The following is a 19,504-nucleotide window of genomic DNA, read 5'->3' on the forward strand; positions in this document are numbered from 1 at the left end:
CAGAGGGTGGTGAATGTGTGGAATTCACTCCCACAGAATGTAGTTGAGGCCAAAACATTGTGTGATTTCAGAAAGGAATTAGATATCGCTCTTGGGGCTAAAGGGATCAAGGGATATGGCGGGGGGGAGAGGAGATCAGGATATTGAATTTGATCAGCCATGATCAGAATGAATGGTGGAGCAGACTCGAAGGGCCTCCTCCTGCTTCTAATTGCTACAAAAACATCGATAAAAAGGCCGTTTGGCTGACAGTCCAGCATCATCCAATTGTTTGAGTCTTCTTGCTTTCCAGTTGGAGTAGAATGTAGTGAAGCCTCCAGGAATACGTTTAATCACAGTTGGCAACCCTAATACCAGCCCAGCCATGAGGTAGAATATTGTCCACTTGCTGCAGCACCTCAGACCAAATATTTCTCCTTTCTTTTCTACTTTGATGCTAGGACTTGGCTTAGGTCCAGAATTAGTTTCACATCAGTCACCCCTCAGCAGATCAAAGCTGTCACATTACAACAGTGACTATCCTTCAGTCACTGTAGAGCACTTTAGAAATTAAGTTCCTTCTTCCAATCCCAAGTGAGACTTAAGCCCCATAATCCATGTTGACAGTCCCTGTGCAGCACTGTCTTTATTTATCTTTCCTTTCATTTGGACGCAAAAGCTCCCATGGTCACTATTTCAAAGGAGAACAGAGGATTCACTCCATTGGCCCTTAACGAACATCAAAATGGATGATCTGTTCATCATCACATTGCTGTTCGTAGCTTATTGGGAACAAAATTAACTGCCACTATATTTCCTATATTTTGAGCAGTCAGTACACTTTGGAATACTTCATGGGCCCCAAAACTCTTTGGGAACATTTGGTGCTTGTGAAAAGCACTGTACATTTTCAGTTTATTTCTTTTCCCCCCTTCTCTCCTCTCCTCCTCTATCCCACCACACGCTTCAGCCATCCCCCCTTCCCCCTTAACCTCGGCTGAATTGAATACTGCACTAGGCATTGACTCCTCTGTGAACAATATCAAAGGATACAACCATTTCTTTTTTAAAGTCAAATGTTTGGACAGTTTTTAAAGCCTTTCTGGATTTTGCTTCCACTGTTGTTTCTGCTTGGCACTCCATTAGCATTTCAACCATGTTTTACAACAGTAACAATAGTTTTCACAGGGATTAAAGGCCATCAGCATTAATCAGAATTCCAACAATTACCGTCTGAATTCTAATTTTCTACAATTATTGAATCGTACAGACGTAAGGCAGTTTTAAAATACTGGGTAGAAAACTTCAGAAACCCAAATTGTCCAATTAAGAATTCTTCAGATAATGAAAAGGTCAGTATCTCATGCAGCAAGAACTGGACACCATTCAGGCTTGGGCTGATAAGTGTCAAGTAACAATTGCACCATACCAAATCTCCAACAAGCCTTTTAAACTCAACAGCGTTCTCATCCCCGAATCACCATCATTAACATTGTAAGTCACTACTGACCAGAAACCTAACTGAACCTGCCGCATAAATACTGTGCTTTAGGGAGGTCAGGGGCCAGGAATGCTGCACTCACTGCTTCAGTTTCGCTAAAGCCTTTCCATCATTTACAAGTCAGTAATGTGATGGGGTACTCTTCACTTACCTGGATGAATGCGACTTTTAAAAATTAATTTGTGGGACATGGGCGTCACTGGCTGGCCAGCATTTATTGCCCATCCCTAGTTGCCCTGAGGGCAGTTGAGAGTCAACCACATTGCTGTGGTTCTGAAGTCACATGTAAGCCAGACCAGTAAAGGACGGCAGATTTCCTTCCCTAAAGGACATTAGTGAACCAGATGGGTTTTTCTGACAATCTTAAGTTTATTTATTAGTGTCACAAGTAGGCTTACATTAGCATTGCAATCAAGTTACTGTGAAAATCTCCAAGTCACCACACTCTGGCGCCTGTTCAGGTACACTGAGGAAGAATTGAGCATGGCCAATGGACCTAACCAGCACGTCTTTTGGACTGTGGGAGGAAACCGGAGCACCCGGAGGAACCTCATGCAGACACAGGGAGTACGTGGTGCAGACTCTGCATAGACAGTGACCCAAGCCGGGAATTGAACCTGGGTTCCTGGTGCTGTGAGGCAGCAGCGCTAACCACTCTGCCACGCAAATCGACAATGGTTTCATGGTCATCAGAAGATTCTTAATTCCATAAATTTTTACTGAATTCAAATTCCACCATCTGCCGTGGCGGGATTCGAACCCGGGCCCCCAGATTACCTGTTTCTGGATTAATAGTCTAGTGATAATACCACTAGGCCATCACCTCCCCAACTTCAACAACACTCAAGCTAACACGGGGAAACAGTCTCAGGACTGAGATGAGGAGACATTTCTTCACCGAAAGGGTTGTGAATCCTTGGAATCCTCTTCCTGAGGGTTGTGGGTGTTCCACTGTTTACTATACTTAGGTTTGGGATAGGCAGATTTTTGGAAATCAGGAAATCAAGGGATATGGGGAGCGAGCAGGAAAGTGAAGTTGAAATCTAAGATCAGCCGTGATTCAGCCACTTGATTGGCACTCAATCCACCACCGGCAAACAGCAGCAGCAGTGTGTACTATATACAAGTTGCACTTCAGCAACTTGCCAAGGTTCCTTTGACAGCACCTACCAAATCTGATTTCTACCATCTAGGGCAAGAGCAGCACACACATGGGAACGCAAGTTCCTCTCCAGATGACACACCACCATGACATGGTACTATACTGCCATTCCTTTGCTGTCAAAGTCCTGGAACTCGCTCCCCAACAGCACTGTGGGTGTCCCTACATCACGCAGATTGCAATGGCTCAAGAGGTGGCTCACCAACACCTCAAGGTGATCAGAGATGGGCAGTAAACTGGCTTTCATAGTGATGCTCATATCCCATGAATAAAATAAATTCACAACACAACAATGAACAGAAACACAGCAGGAACATAAATCTAAATCAGCGCTTTATTCTTCAAAACTAACAGCATTTACTACATCAATAATCTGCTCCTTCATCAACCATTGATCTATAGTAAACAAGCCCCCAGTGCTTTCAATATGCTCCTTCACTATTTTTCCTCAACAGTTATATTGAAAAGGTGAAATGGTGAAAGGTTGCATGCACAGTAAAGCTGAGTCCAGCCCTCCCCTGTAACATGCATTTGTTTTAAACATAATCCAAATTTCATTTTAATATTGTAGAATATGCGGACGTTATTTACAATAAGTTCAATGGCATTCTGTCCTGCTTTCTACAATTACCTATTACAAAGAAAAAAGGCAAATGGAATGTAACATGACTCCATTACAGTTTGTGCTTGTTGTAACTATACTGATTATAAATATGTGTAACAAAGGAATGTTTGTAACAATCAAGTTGTAAACTTTAATTTTCGTAACATTAGCATTTTACTTTCAGAAAAGCTTGTCAAGTGTTCTGAACTGGAGTTCAGCTTCACAGTGCAGCTTGTAAAACTAGCCAAGGAATAAACTTTTCCTTCAAAAGTTCCAAATTTGTTTTTTTTTTACAATAATAGTTTGGAATTCTGTACTCAGATTTTACTCCATAAATAAAATACAACTTCCAGTGCCGTGGTTATAATGATTGGGAACAGCACCGAGAGTCTCCGTCTGTGAGCTTTGGATATTGCTGAACGTTAATTCGGGGGGCGGGGGGGAAAGCCACAAATAAGATAACGGTCACATTGCAGTTTGGCACAATCAGCATCTTAACATGTTTTCTCTTGGAATGGTCACATTATTTTTATACATACGAAAAGCAAAAGAGTTTCACTAATCTGAATTCCAGTAACGATAACTGAACCGTTATCATTCTAAGTGCAGTAATCACTGGCAGGGCAAGTGCTTACTTTTCAATATTCTTCATAGAACGAGTTATCCTTTATCCTCACTAAATCTGGGTCAACCCATTGCTCTGAGGGAAAAGTCTAAGGCTACCTTTCGAATTTGTGACTATTAACCATGGCTGTTTAAGTGAAGGAAATAATTCTTGGTTACTAGTGGAAAGATCCAGCTCTCTATTAACAAGAATTTGTTGAATATATCTAACTAGTCTGAGGGCTTGTGGTATTGCACAGACAACAAAAGTCTCTCCACTAACACTCTATTTAACTCTCGTTATTCACCACGTGCCTGGTGTTTTAGTTTCCCATTCTAAGTTTCCGTTATGGTTTTTGCTGCACCCGTGTCTCTGACTCTTTGGATTCTGTACAGCGACTGTCAACCTGTTCCCTACAGTCTCTGTTATGTACCTCACATATTCATTGCTGTATTAAAATTTGTACATTTTAATTCTTCTCAGAAATGGATAGAATGGAACGATACAGGCCTCGCTAGAGGTCTGCTGGATTGAGTGTGGATAGAGTTAGAAATACAGAATGGGGAAAATCTCACAGCCACAGTGGTCATCAGCCTGTCCTGTTGTAAGTGATAATCTTTCTCCTTTTAAGGTTTTGGTCCCAGTTTGATGAGGCTGAAGATATCTGTCAGTACAAGCATGTGCACAGTGTGGGAAAATCTGGGTATGGGTAAATCTGGGTATGGGTATGGGCTTTGGACCGGGAGTTGGAGGAAGCATGGATTTGGGTCTGAACCGTGAGAGAGCTATCACAGTTCAGACTGTCGCTTTATTAGCAGAGCTCAAACAGCAGTGTTACAACCTCACTACATTATTACACACAGCGGATCAATAAATAAGACACAAAACTAGTGCTTCAGAGAATACCTGCAGGTTTCAGACACAAGCAAAAATGTCACAGTCTTATGATTGACAAAATTTTATGTTCAAAGACAGCAATCAGCAGCATGATGCCAAATCCCAGCAGCATCCCAGCATTCTGTAAAAGGAAGTATGCCCCATGGCTGTAATCATGATCACCAGCGTCACTGTGAAGCATTTCAGGAACCTGCAGGAAGAAACCAGAAGCCAGCCGGAGTTATTCATTCTTGCATTAGTCACTCTACAGTTCAGCAAAACAAGCAAGGGATTGGCCCCTGTTCGGAGTCTAACAGAGTTAATAATGTGTCTGGGCAGCATAGTCATGGTTATAATATTGAAGGTTGAGTAGTATAAACATGGTCCTAACTCCTTTGCATCCTAGAACACTGAGCGAAAGCAGGGAGGAACTCTGATCCCAAACTTTCAACTACCTTTAGAATTGAATGTGTCAGTGGAGTGGAGGATTATCATTGCAAGATCTCTTACTTACAGGGAAGAAACAGGAGAAAGTTGTAGCATTAAATCAAGAACAGCAAGTAATGGATGACACAGCAGAAAACACAACATAACAATAAAAGATTTTCTTTTAAACTGGATGCAGTGAGAAGACATAGAGGAACATTGGAGCATTTATTAGCAGAGAGTGGCAGTACCAGAGATGACAGAAACTGGTGAAATTACTGAAGAAAAGAGAAGCTGTAATTTATAAAGAAACTGTAGCAATGCCGTACCGATAACAATGTTCTATAGACACAGAATGGACCAATACTTTTTAAACAATGTTTACAAAACTTGTATTGGAAACCATAGAGAAACTTTGCTCTAGTAAATGCATTATTGTCCGTGTGTCCTGGTGTAGGCTCTGGAACAGACCCGTTAGCTGTCATTGGGCACACATTAGTGGAGCAGAGGACAGTCCAAGCAAATGCATGATGGGATGTTTGTCCATGTTAAGGTGCTATATAGGTGCACGCTGTTATAGCAGCGAAAACAGGGAAGTAGTGTGGTGTGTACGTACCATATCAACCAGGGCCACATACAAGAACAAACCGGCAGTAACAGCAAAGATCCAAGTGGAGACATTTTCAGCATAGTGGCCAATGGCAGTGCCAGTTATCATACCCAGGTATCCCAGCAAGGCAGAGAGGATATTGTACAGGATAGCCTGTTTCACTGTCATTCCAGCTTTCAACAGTACGGCAAAATCACCTGCACGCAAAAAGAGTGGGAAGCATTTTGGACATCAACTTTCGAACTCTGGTGCTTTCTCATTACTGTCTTATCTCCCATCCCTCTACCGCGTTCCTGTATGACCCCAGCAGCAACCTTATTACCATGCAAGTCCCAGTCTGCATCTGGAGGTGTCAGTGTGGCTCAATGGGTAGCACTCTCACCTCCAGCCAGAAGGTGGCAGGTTCAAGTCCACTCTAGAGCCTGGAGGACAAGATCCAGGCTGACACTCCAAGTGCAGTACCGAGGGACAGCTGCACAGCCGGAGGTGTCATCTCTCATAAAATGTTAAACCAAGGCTCCAACTGGAGGTAAAAGATACAACGGTCACTATTCAAACAAGAGTAGGGACCTCTCCCTGGCGTCCTGGGTTAATGTTTATTTCTCAACCCATGTTGGTAAACAGACTGATCTTTATCACCTTGCTGTTTGTGGGATCTTGCTGTGCTTCAACTGCCTGTAGTGGTGCCTACATTACAACAGTGACAGCATGACAAAGAGTACTCGAGGTTGTGAAGATTAGATAAACATAGTAAAATACAGGACAACGGGAAGAGATCAGGCCAGGGAGATTATCTTGGGAGTACTGGGTACAAGCAGGATGGGCTGAATGGCTACCGTCAACAAGGATTCAACAATGTGCCGCAAATGTAAATCAATTCTTCCTTTCCACTAATGCTTTTTGCAAATACAGTCAAATGTTGTGTCGATTATGTTTTAACTCTTACCCAGTTCATGCGGCAATTCATGACAGAATACAGCAACAGATGTACTCAATCCACTGGACAAACCTCCAGTAAAAGCAGCTCCTAAACACAAGAATTCAGTGTTAACTGTGTTACAGTTAAAACGACCACATGAAACTTAAACACATGAATGTAAAACATGCAGCATAATATCAGTGATGGGTTTATGACTGGATTAAAAGTAATTTATTCTCAACTGCCTGAAAGGAATTTAAAATCCCACTTTCACACAATTTAGGATCACGTCAAATCTGTTTTTCTCAAGATCAGGTGCATTCAAAATAAAGCAAGCGCTGGAAGAAATACTTAATGGTGCAGCACTCACTACACTCCCTGAAGGTTTCCAATGACTGAGGGGGTAAACACCAAGAGGTCACAGGTTTAGGGCGATTTGTAAAAGAATTAGAAATGAAATGAAGAAATGCCTTTTATGTGATGAGTGGTTAGGATTTGGAGTGTCCTGCCGCTACAGATTTAACTGCAATCTTCAAAAAGGGAATTGGATAAATACTTAGAAGAAAAAAATGAAGGGATTTGGTGAAAGAGCATGAGATTAGGAATAACTAATTAGGGGAGTGATGGCCTAGTGGTATTATCTCTAGACTATCAATCCAGAAACTCAGTTAATGTTCTGGGGCCAGGTTCGAATCCCGCCACAGCAGGTGGTGGAATTGAATTCAATTTTTAAAAATCTGGAATTAAGAATCTACTGATGACCATGAAACCATTGTTGACTGTCGGATTGTCTGGTTCACTAATGTCCTTTATGGAAGGAAATCTGCCGTCCTTACCTGGTCTGGCCTACATGTGACTCCAGAGCCACAGCAATGTGGTTGACTCTCAACTGCCCTCAGGGAACTAGGGATGGGTAATAAATACTGGCCCAGCCAGCGACGCCCTGGTCACACGAATGAATAAAATAAAAATTGGATTGCTCTTGAAAAGAGCTAGTGCAGACATCATGGGCCAAATGGCCTTCTTGTGTGCTGTATTATTCTATGATTGAATGAATACTGCACCCAGTTCTCTCACCCCCTGCACAACACACACTGCATCAGGATCGGGCGGGGGGTGGGGCTTGACGGACATGGGACATTAGAGTGCTGAAAATGACAATGAGAACATGAATTTAGACCTGAATTTGTAATTTCAAATCATTTAGATTTCCATTTAAAAAAACAAACAGCCTTTTGATCAGAGGCACTGCCCTGAATGTCCTGTAACCATCACCATCAAAACTCATCTGCTCTTCTCACACATCAAGCCTATTTTTTCCTCAGGATATAATTATTGCTGTTATTTATTTTACCCGAAATGTATCACCTCACATTACCCAGGGCACGGTGAGGATGTGGGACTTGCTGCCGCAGCAACTAGTTGAGGTGACTAGTGTAGATACAGGCCGAGGTGAGAGTCTTGGCTTGTTCTGGCCTGAATGAATTTGCAACATGAAAACGTAACTAAACCAGAACCATGGGGACAAGTTGGGAGGAAAACTGATGTGAAAATAGCTCAACAAGTACATGAGGAAGAAAGGAATAGAGGGAAATGTTGTTAGGGTGAGATAGAGAATGCCCATATGGAGTATAAATAACAGCATGAAGCAAATGGACCAAATGGCCTGTTTCTGTGCTTTGCATTCTCTGCAGACAAATGTTTAGCAATTTTCATACATTTCAAAAACTCTGCCTTGAATTCTTCAGCACTGTGCTCTAGATATTCCCACTGAGGAATACATGAGGCAATTTATTTTAAAAATGCAGTGAGTTGTGATCTGGAAGGTGCTGCCTGAAAGGGCAGTGGAAGCTGATAAAACTGCAGGGCCCTATGGGGAAAGAGGAGGAACTAATTAATAATCCTTTCAAAAAGTTGGCACAAGCATGATGGGCCAAAAGGCCTCCTTCTGTCATGTATCATTCAATGATTCAATTTTATTTTTACCTTCTGTATTTGCAAAATTAATATGCAAAATGTAAGCCATGCCCCACTCTGAATGAAGCTATCTGCTCAACCAGGCGACCGTGCAAGTGTCTGCTACATTGCCATCACCTCATGAGGGTGCTTGTGGTTACTGAGTTGGAAACAGTGGAATATTGTTTTTAATAAGGGTAAAGGGTCTCACCGATAGCCAGACCATCACTAAAGTTATGGAGTCCGTCACCCATGATCACCATCCAAGCCAAAGTTGCTATTCCTGCGTCCTTCAAATCCTCCTGAAAGTAGTAGTGGCCGTGACTTTGGGGGTGGTGGTTCTGGTGATGGTGGTGATGCAGAATGTGGTGATAGCGGTGATGATGGTGATGAGAGTCGTCGGCATTCCCTATGGTGTCGTGGAAATGAGAGTGGCATTTGTTCTCGCACCCCCTGGGCACGTACGCATTGTAATTGCCTTCAGGGTGAGCGTGGGCAATCATTACTTCTTGCTCTGGAGTCAGGGAGTTCTGACTGTAGTCTAGAGAGTGAAGGTTTGACTGATCCTTAGGTTCAACCAGAGAGTCGCCTGGATCTGAAATTCAAACAAAACGCATTGTCCAAAAAAGGGCACATTAAACACTTCAGCCAAATAAAACAGCAAAATAAATATTTTGGGAAGAATTCATAATAATCCCAAATACCACAGTAGGAATATATTTAAATATAAATGGAAAATGTAATGAGCATTTATTTTTAAAAAGAGGAGGAATTATACACAAGCCAACCTATAGAGAGCCAACTACTCTCAATATAAGTCAGGAACACATAATAGTTAACTGAAGTGACAGAGCTCATTTTAAGCAACCCACTTGATCATCACTCCATTTGCCACCTTAAACATTCACTCCCTCCACCACTGACACAGTGGCAGTGTGTGTACCATCTATAAGACGCATTGCAGCAACTCACTAAGGCTCTTTAGATAGCACCTTCCAAACCCGCAACATCTATCACCCGGAAGTACAGGGGCAGCAGTTGCATGGGAAAACAACCACATGCAAATTCCCCTGTAAGCCCCACACCATCCTGACTTGGAAATTTATCCCCATTCCTTCACTGCTGGATTAAAATCCTGGAACTCCCTTTCCAACAGTTCATGTGGGCAAACCTACACCACATGGACTGCAGCAGTTCAAGAAGGCAGCTCAAGGGCAACAATTAAGGATGGGCAACAAATACTAGCCTTGCCAGTGACACCTACATCACATAAAAGAATAAATTTAAAACAATCTATCAAATTTAAAGCCATCTTCCTTACGTTTAAACCTAACGTTTATTTATTAGTCACAAGTAAGGCTTACATTAACACTGAAATGAAGTTACGATGAAATTTTCCTAGTTGCCACACTCTGCACCTGTTCGGGTCAATGTACCTAACCAGCACATCTTTCAGACTTTGGGAGGAAACTGGAGCATCCAGAAGAAACCCATGCAGACATGGGGAGAATGTGCAAACTCTACACAGACAGTGATCCAAGGCCAGAATTGAATCCAGGTCCCTGGCGCTGTGAGGCAGCAGTGCTAATCACTGTGCCAAACCTTGGATCTTTTACACTGAATTTATTTTAAGTGATGGCAGAATTATGTTCCATTCACTACAGCTTCTGTCTACTACCTCTTCACTTATTACCATTTGGTTTGCCTTCATTTTATCCCCACCCTTTCTCTCATAATGTATGTAACTCCTAATTAAAGTTGCGTTGTAGCTCCCAATTTCAGTGTGTGCACCTGTCGGACGGGGGGAGGGGACAACAAATGCAGTGAAGACGTTTGTCTCAATTCAAGCAAGTGTTTTCAATTAGAAAACTGTTGATATAACACATGCACGCTGAAGTCTATAATCTAGTGAGATTCATTGCACCAATTTCAGCTTGTGATGGAAAGGGGTGAAGAGATGTTGCAGAGATCCAGCTGAGGACTTACCAGCAAATTGTTTCATTTCTGGGTTTTCATCCTTAGATAAATGTTGTGATTCGTGGGGTTCTGCATTTCTATCTGTTTCCACCTCCTGGTCATCTTGATTAGACTTCTTCTGCTGTTGAAAACGAAATGCATTTCAGACATTGCACAGATATGGGCAGCTCCAAAGCTAGGAAGTGCTGCTGTGTGCACTTTTTAAATTCATTCATGAGATGTGGGAGTCACTGGCTGGCCAGCATTTATTGCCCATCCCTAATTGTCCTTGAACTGAGTGGTCTTCCAGGCCATTTCAGAGGGAGTTTAAGAGTCAACCAATGGTTTTCAAGCCACATGGTTATCATTAGACTCTTAATTCCAGATCTTTTAAAATTGAATTCAAATTTCACCTTCTGCAGTGGGATTTGAACCCGAGTCCACCCTGGGTCTCTGGATTACTAGTTCAGTGACAATACCACTGCCGCCCCTCAGGGAAGAGGACATTTAATTTCTAAAAACACACACTTACAGGCAGCTAAATAAAGATTGATAAGTTAATCAAAACCATTCACGAATTTGCACACCCCTATCAAATCTCAACCCACAGCTTCTCCAGTCTCTCCACATAACTGAAGCCTCACATTACCGGCAAATAAAAGCTATATTCTAGCACAAGGCAAAGGGAGACAGAGGGGTAGTTGTATTGCCACTAGTAATCCAGAGACCAAGGATAATTCTCTGGGACCTAGGTTCGAATCCCATCATTGAAATCTGAATCCAATAAAAATCTGGAATTAAGAATCTACTGATGACCATGAAACCATTGTCGATTGTCATTAAAAACCCATCTGGTTCACAAATGTCCTTTCGGGAAGGAAATCTTCCATCCTTACCCGGTCTGGCCTACGTGGGACTCCAGAGCCACAGCAATGTGGTCGACTCTTAAAATGCCCTCTGATATGACCTAGCAAGCCACTCACTTCAAGGACGATTAGGGATGGACAAAAAATGCTGGCTGGCCAGCCAGCCAGTGATGCCCACACCCCATGAATGAATATAAAGGTGATTGATGCCAGTTAGGATTCTTTTATCAACTAACCGCCAATGAGAAGCAAATTATAATCAAGGCCACCACACAGAAATTCCTTTTCTTGTTCAGATATCCAAAAGTAAGGAGGCAGGATCAACATTCAACACTGAAAACAATTACCAGCATACTGAAAACAAAAGCAAAATACTGCAGATGCTGGAAATCTGAAGCATAAACAGAAAATGCTGCAAGCATGCAGCTGGCCCAACAACACCTGTGGAGGGGGAAACAGAGTTAATGTCTTAGGTGAGTTCTGATGCTGCCAGACCTGCTGAGTATGTCCAGCGTTTTCTGTTTATCAATCAAAACTCTGAACTAAGATCTGTCATTAAAAATCTCCCTTTATTAACATCTGAGACAAAATTAATTGCAGTTCTTACCTTCTTTTTATCTTTGTACAGTTTAATTAATGTTATAAGATGTTCAATTAGAAACATAAAGTAAAGGCCACCAAGAGCAGTGAGGCCTTTCCAAACAGAATCCAAGTGATTTTGGTCTTCTACACCATGGTGATGCACACTTTGTGACTGCAAGGTAAGAACGTAAACATCTTATTAATCAAGTGGAAAAAACCCATTAAGCCCAACTCTCCATTTGTCGGCCTCATTGGCAAGGTTGACATTTATTATCTATCCCTAATTACCCTCAAGAAGGTGGCCACTCAAGTCTGCTCACCATTAAATAAGACTAGGGCTGATGTGATTAACCTCAACTCCATTTTCCTGCCTACTCCCAACAATCTTCCACCCCCTTGCTTATTTAGAATCTATCTAGCTTTGCTTCAAAAATATTTAAAGACTTCTGTTCCTCAAAAGACAGTAGAAGCAGAGTTCCAAAAGACTCAGACACTCGAGAGAAAAAAATTCTCATTTCTGTCTTTAATGAGTGACCCCCCCCTATTTTTAAACAGTGACCCCTAGTTCTAGATTCTTCAATAAGAGGAAACATCCTCTCCACATCCACCGTGTCAATATTCCTCAGGATCTTGTATGTTTCAATCAAGTCGTCTCTTACTCTTCTAAACTCCAGTAGATGCAAACCTTTCCTCATAAAGGCAACTTGCCCATTCCAGCTATAAGTCTGGTAAACTTCTCTGAACAGATCATTACAAAGTTAAACATTTTCCTGGGAACATTACCAACAGTAGGTTGAAGAGTGGGTCTAACAGACCAATCAGAGTAGTGAATGAAGATGCAGCCACACAGGGTGGGGCACCAAAGATCAATCTGGTCTCTAAAATGCAACACTTTTGAAAAATTATTTCTCAATAACAGGAGGCACTTACATGTGGCAAGAGGTGTAAAAATGCATCCCCACTAAGCGTCCCAACGGCTAAAGCAACCAAAAACATCAGGAGAAACTTGAAGAATGTTTTATTCATTAAAGGCATGAAGATTATACCCAATAGGGACAGCAAACTGATGACAGTGACGGACACAAAGCCACCGATCCAAGCTGTTATAAAACAAAAAGCGACAGAATATAACACACATTACACATCCCAAAATATACTTTAAACTATTTAAGTCAGATTTAACAATATAGTACATTACTGGACAATTTTCAATCCTCACCATCAGGGAGTGGTTGAAGTGAGTAGTATTTAAAGGGAAGCTAGACAAGTATGTGAGGGAGAAGGGAATGGAATGTTACAATGACAGAATTAGATGGGGAAAGATGGGATGGGATGGAGTATAAACACCAACATGGACTGGTTGGGCTGAATGGCTTGTTTCTGTGCATAGTCCTAAATAAAGTCAAATCTTGCAAGGTGGCAATGCTTGTTGATAAAGCTGTTAGAAAGATGTGGTATAATCGACATCATAAATAAAGGTAAATATAAAAGCAAGGAGGTTAAGGCCTCAAAGTGGTTAGGCCTCAACTGGAATACACATGTTCAATTTTGGGGCAATATTTCAGAGTAAGGATGTCAGTGTTGGAAAGGGTCCCGAGGAGATTTACTAGAATGGTAGCAGGGATGAGGGACTTCAGTTATGTGGAGAGAGTGGAGAAGCTGGGATTCTTCTCCTTACAGCACAGAAGGTTAGGACAGAGATTGGACAGAGGTGTTCAAAATTTGTGAAGGATTTTGATAAGAGTAAATAAGGAACAACTGTTTCTTTTGGCAGAAGGGTCGGTAACCAGAGGAAGACAAGATAGGTCTTTCAAAGAATGGTGTAGGCACCTTGGGTTGAATGGTCTGATGCAATGTATGGAGTGGATACATATATTATGCAGCAAATGGAACATTCAGTCCAAATGAAATATTCACCTGCCACAGCAGAGGAAGAAGCTGCGTGTTTCTCTTGAGTTTCACGTGTGATGCAAGCCTTGCTCTCGATCTGATCCAGGAGTGCTGGGCAAATGTACCCAAACTGCTCTGTGTTCAGAGTCATCTGTGGGGTCATTCCATGGGATGAGAGCAACCTGTCTGCATTCAGGCACTGCAGGGGAAACAACAGTGCACAGGTTAAAGGCCTGTTTGACCAATGCAATACCCTGTTTTTCTTCGTTACCTCCCATATACAAGACCCTGCAACCCACAGTTGAAATTCAGAGTGTTAAAATAGAGGGTGGAATATTTGAAATGCACGTGCACCATCAGAGATCAGGGGTGGTCCACCTGCACTAAATATAGGAAAACTGACTCAGGTGGAGAGGAGTGTCTGCACTCTGCAACATCAGTTCTGATGAGAGGTCATCGATCTAAGAACTTAAATCTCTCTCTACTGATGCTGTCAGACCTACTCAGTCTTCCCAGCATTTCCTGTTCCAATGTGATTTCCAATATTCACTTTTGAAGAGAATGAGGCATTTCTGGATTGTAAATTCAAGAACACAGTCACTCAGTGTTCTGTCTAAACCCACCCCTCAGGTTATCATCTGGGGTAAGCTGGATCGATTGTGTGTTTGCAAGTGGCATTACCGGACAGTTTAGGACACAGAAGATGCAAAGGGAGCAATCAGCTACAGTGAGAATGACGGAGCCCTGGATACCTTTACTACGTTATTTTATTTACTGCTTATTTTTGGTCTCACAAAGGGCAGAAACCCATCACTATGTTTAAGAATCTCCAAAACAAGCAACTAAGAAATCTATAGACGGTGAATGTTTGGCTGTTACCTTCTCATTAGGATGTAGCCTGATCAACTACATTATCACTTCCCACTTTACTATTTCAACGTTCTCTTGGTCAACCTCCCATCTTCCACGCTCCAGAAACTTCAACTCATCCCAAACCTCTGCTGCCCATGTTCTAACTCACAAGCCCCATTCCCCCATCACCCCTGTGCTCACTGACCTACACTGGCTCCTTGTCCAACAACTCCAATTTAAAATTCTCATTCTTAAGGCTTCACCCCTCCTTATCTCTGTAATCTTCAGTCTACAATCCTCCAAATCTCTGCGTTCCTCCAACTCTGTCCCTTGATTTTAATTGCTCTGCCATTGATAGCTGCGCCGTCAGATAGATGCCTAGACTCTAAGTTCCTGAATTCCTTTCCCAAACCCCAGCACCTCTCTTTTCCCTTTTAAGACGTTCCTTAAAACCAACCTCTTTCACCAAGCTACTGACCACCTGTTCAAAGATCTGATGTGGCTCACTGTCAGATTTTAGTTGGTAACACTTCTGTGAAGCATCTTTGGGATATTTTACTACGTTAAGGGTGCTATATAAATGCAAGTTGTTGTATACGAATAAGAGCCAAGACAATAAACCACTGATCGCAGGAGGACAGCCCCTCATGGGACTGCACAGCAAATAAAACACAATTTTACCTCCTCTCCTTTTGAGTCTTTATCGATGTGGTTTTCAAGTGGATTATTTCTTCTCTGGGCCTCTTTACCATCCTTGTGAGTAGAATATTCAGTTGGTGGCTCACCGGCTGTATCTGTGCTGTAACCAGCAGTCGCAGCAATTTCAGCTTTGAGCCCAGCTACCAGATGTGTATCTGCCATAGCTGGGATCGCACTCGGCGGACTGCGTGCTGGCCTTGTGTGTCTTTTGGTTCCAGATTTATCTCCAGCAGAGATTGGTGATGGTGGAGTTGTGCCCAGTGTGTGCTGACCTGATGGATGGCCATGCTTTGGAAAATTTCCAGTTTCTTTGGGAGTGGTTTGTAAGCCAATTCTCACCCGAATATGTCGGCATTCTGGACAGCAGTGGTGATGAATGCTTCCTTCTGCCACTAACGAGTGTTTCTTTGCAACGTGATCAGAATGCTCGTGTTTAGTTCGCATCGATCTAACTCCACCAACTCCGATGTTGCACAGGAGTTTCTCTAAACCCTCCACCGTCAGGGTGCCATTTTCTCCATACTGGTCGAAAAGTTTGTGCAGATAGTAACTCTGCTCAAACACCGCCCTGTACTTGTCCATGCCCGTGGTGGATGCATCCAGGAAAGGTGGATGGCCGTGTTCACCCATCGCTGTGCATTCAGCATCATGGTCGGCATGGCCACAGCACCCTCTCCCAAAGAAAACCACCAGGCAGGTCAAGAAAAATCGGAGAGATGGATACCTCGCTATTGGAATCATTCCTGTCACCAGAAAGAAACAGTAGATTACATACACATCCCTCAAAGACAAAGGAAAAAATATTGCAGATACTGGAATATAGGAACAGAAAATGCTGGAAAATCTCAGCATGTCTGACAGCATCTGTAGAGAGAGAATAGAGCCAGCGTTTTGAGTCTGGATGACCCCTTGTCAAAGCCTGACAGTCATCCAGACTCAAACCTTGACTATATTCTCTCTCGATGTGGAGATGCCGGCGTTGGACTGGGGTAAAGATGCTGTCAGAACACATACCTCAAGACCTAGTTATAAGTTGCTGTTTAATTTGCTGGGTCTATATAAATTGAAAAGCAGTCCTAACATAAAAAGGCTAACTTTTCCCCGACATGTTCAGTTTCAATTCTGTTGTAACAGTGCAGTTTTTAATCCTTCACCTTTCCTGTTCATTATGCAGTTCATATTAACGGGGCTCTTCAATTTTGCATTTCAAAACGTTGCTTTGTATAATAAGATAATAACTGACTCAATTTTAATTGCTAAAGGATTTCTTAAAAGCTTTACAATATATCCAGGCACCCACAAAGGTAGCTGACTCTTTAATTGCTCCCTGAAATAGCTGGACAAGTCTAACCTGGTTCTGTCAGAACCAGCAGCAACTCAGGAACACCAACACAAAAGCAACTAGGGATGGGCAATAAATACCAGTGACACCCACATCCTGAGAATCTTTCCCCACAACCACAAAAATGCTGACTGCTCTTGCATATAAATTAATGAGATTCCAGGAGGGAGGGATGGGTTCGCCCCAGTGTCCTGGGACCGATGTTTATTCCTCAACCACCATCACTAAAAACACATCGATCAGTATCAGATTCACATTTTTGTGGGATTTGCTGCCATCTTTACTGCATTACAGTAAAATTGTTTCCAAAAAAAATTTAATTAGCTGTAAAGCACTTTGGATTATCTTGAGGATGTGAACGGTGCTATAGAAATGCAAATTTTTTTTTCATTCCATTCCACTATTCACAACCCAAATTCTCCCCACCAACATCACCCTCATCCCCCAGTCTCTATATTGTTCACAACCTTCACCCCGGGCTCAACACCCCCTCCACCAGCGCCTCCCCTCCTCGCCCCACCCCCCCCTCATCCTCACCCCCCCTCATCCTCACCCCCCCTCATCCTCACCCCCCTCATCCTCACCCCCCCTCATCCTCACCCCCCTCATCCTCACCCCCCCTCATCCTCACCCCCCCTCATCCTCACCCCCCCTCATCCTCACCCCCCCTCATCCTCACATCTCCCTCATCCTCACCCCTCCCCCTCATCCCCCCCCCATCTTCACCCTCCCTCCTCCATCCTCACCCCAGTTCCTACCCCGCCCCAATCAACATCTCTACCTCCACTCCTTTGGTCACCCCCTCATCCCCTTCCTTCCCCCCTCATCCCCACTCCCCCTCCTTCATCATCCCCTCCCCCCCTCATCCCGCCCCCGCGGAGCCACAAACGGATCCCGGGGCCTGAGGCCCAGAACCGGCGCGGTCCCGGTGACAGAGACATTGGGACACGGAGCTGGATCGGCACTGACCGCCCGGAATACAGAGCACCCGGACACCGACCGCTCGGACACTGAGTGACCGCCCGCTCTCCGGCCACTCCGGCCGCGCGCGAGACTCTAACCGTTGATCAACGCACGAGCCGCCGAAAACTCGCGCAGCCGCAGTTGGAGCGGCTCAGTAGCGGCGCCAGGAGATGGAAAGGAGAACTGCAGCTGTCCCGGAGAGTGACGATGTGGAGTTGCTGGCGTTGGACTGGGGTAAACACAGTAAGAAGTTTAACAACACCAGGTTAAAGTTCAACAGGTTTATTTGGTAGCAAAAGCCACACAAGCTTTCGGAGCTCTAAGCCCCTTCTTCAGGTGAGTGGGAATTCTGTTCACAAACAGGGCATATAAAGACACAGACTCAATTTACATGAATAATGGTTGGAATGCGAATACTTACAACTAATCAAGTCTTTAACACAGTACATACTCTTGCAATTCGGCCAACGTTGTCTACCTGATACGCTGCAAGAAAGGATGTCCCGAGGCATGGTACATTGGGGAAACTATGCAGACGCTGCGACAACGGATGAATGAACACCGTTCGACAATCACCAGGCAAGACTGTTCTCTTCCTGTTGGGGAGCACTTCAGCGGTCACGGGCATTCGGCCTCTGATATTCGGGTAAGCGCTCTCCAAGGCGGCCTTTGCGACACACGACAGCGCAGAGTCGCTGAGCAGAAACTGATAGCCAAGTTCCGCACACACGAGGACGGCCTCAACCGGGATATTGGGTTCATGTCACACTATCTGTAACCCCCACAGTTGCGTGGACCTGCAGAGTTTCACTGGCTGTCTTGTCTGGAGACAATACACATCTTTTTAGCCTGTCTTGATGCTCTCTCCACTCACATTGTTTTGTTTCTTAAAGACTTGATTAGTTGTAAGTATTCGCATTCCAACCATTATTCATGTAAATTGAGTTTGTGTCTTTATATGCTCTGTTTGTGAACAGAATTCCCACTCACCTGAAGAAGGGGCTTAGAGCTCCGAAAGCTTGTGTGGCTTTTGCTACCAAATAAACCTGTTGGACTTTAACCTGGTGTTGTTAAACTTCTTACCGGAGAGTGACCCCAGGGAGAGTGCCCACAGGGAAAGTGACCCCGGAGAGAGTGACCCCAGAGAGAGTGACCCCAGAGAGAGTGACCACAGGGAGAGTGACCCCGGAGAGAGTGACCCCAGGGAGAGTGACCAGAGAGATGACTCCAGAATGAGAGCGACTCCAGAATGAGAGCGACCCCAGAGACTGTGACCCCAGAGAGAGTGACTCCAGAGACTGTGACCCCAGAGACTGTGACCCCAGAGAGAGTGACTCCAGAGACTGTGACCCCAGAGACTGTGACCCCAGAGAGAGTGACTCCAGAGACTGTGACCCCAGGGAGAGTGACCCCAGTGAGAGTGACTCCAGAGACTGTGACCCCAGGGAGAGTGACCCCAGTGAGAGTGACTCCAGAGACTGTGACCCCAAGGAGTGTGACCCCAGAGAGAGTGACTCCAGAGGGAGTGGCCTAAAGCGAGGGATCCATTAAAAGAGAATGAGCTTTAGTGTGGCCCAGAGACAATGACCCACAGAGAAATTGACCCATAGAGACAGTAGTTCATAGTCCCAGAAAGAGAGAGTCCCAGAAAGTGTGTGATCCACCGAGGGACCCATACATAGACTGACTGTCCCACAAAGTGACTAACCCCAACACT

The 19,504-nt window shown here is 43.8% G+C and overlaps 1 protein-coding gene across 2 annotated transcripts; it reads right to left on the bottom strand.

The window, feature by feature from the left end:
- Nucleotides 1-2,953: 2,953 nt before the first annotated feature.
- Nucleotides 2,954-17,946, bottom strand: LOC144495982 (zinc transporter ZIP6-like). Of its 2 annotated transcripts, none has more exons than XM_078216897.1 (10): nt 17,794-17,946; nt 15,465-16,225; nt 13,959-14,130; nt 12,972-13,141; nt 12,067-12,213; nt 10,624-10,735; nt 8,849-9,232; nt 6,709-6,789; nt 5,769-5,959; nt 2,954-4,937 (listed from the first exon to the last, which is right to left on the bottom strand). In XM_078216897.1, exons 2-10 carry the CDS (start codon nt 16,221-16,223, stop codon nt 4,785-4,787), a joined length of 2,169 nt encoding a protein of 722 aa, XP_078073023.1. In that variant the 5' UTR covers nt 16,224-16,225; nt 17,794-17,946; the 3' UTR covers nt 2,954-4,784. The 2 variants fall into 2 exon arrangements, with proteins under 2 accessions (XP_078073023.1, XP_078073024.1); XM_078216898.1 differs by having other exon boundaries at nt 17,825-17,914.
- Nucleotides 17,947-19,504: the final 1,558 nt, after the last annotated feature.

Source organism: Mustelus asterias, chromosome 7 (assembly GCF_964213995.1).
Source record: "Mustelus asterias chromosome 7, sMusAst1.hap1.1, whole genome shotgun sequence".
Classification (NCBI taxonomy): domain Eukaryota; kingdom Metazoa; phylum Chordata; class Chondrichthyes; order Carcharhiniformes; family Triakidae; genus Mustelus; species Mustelus asterias.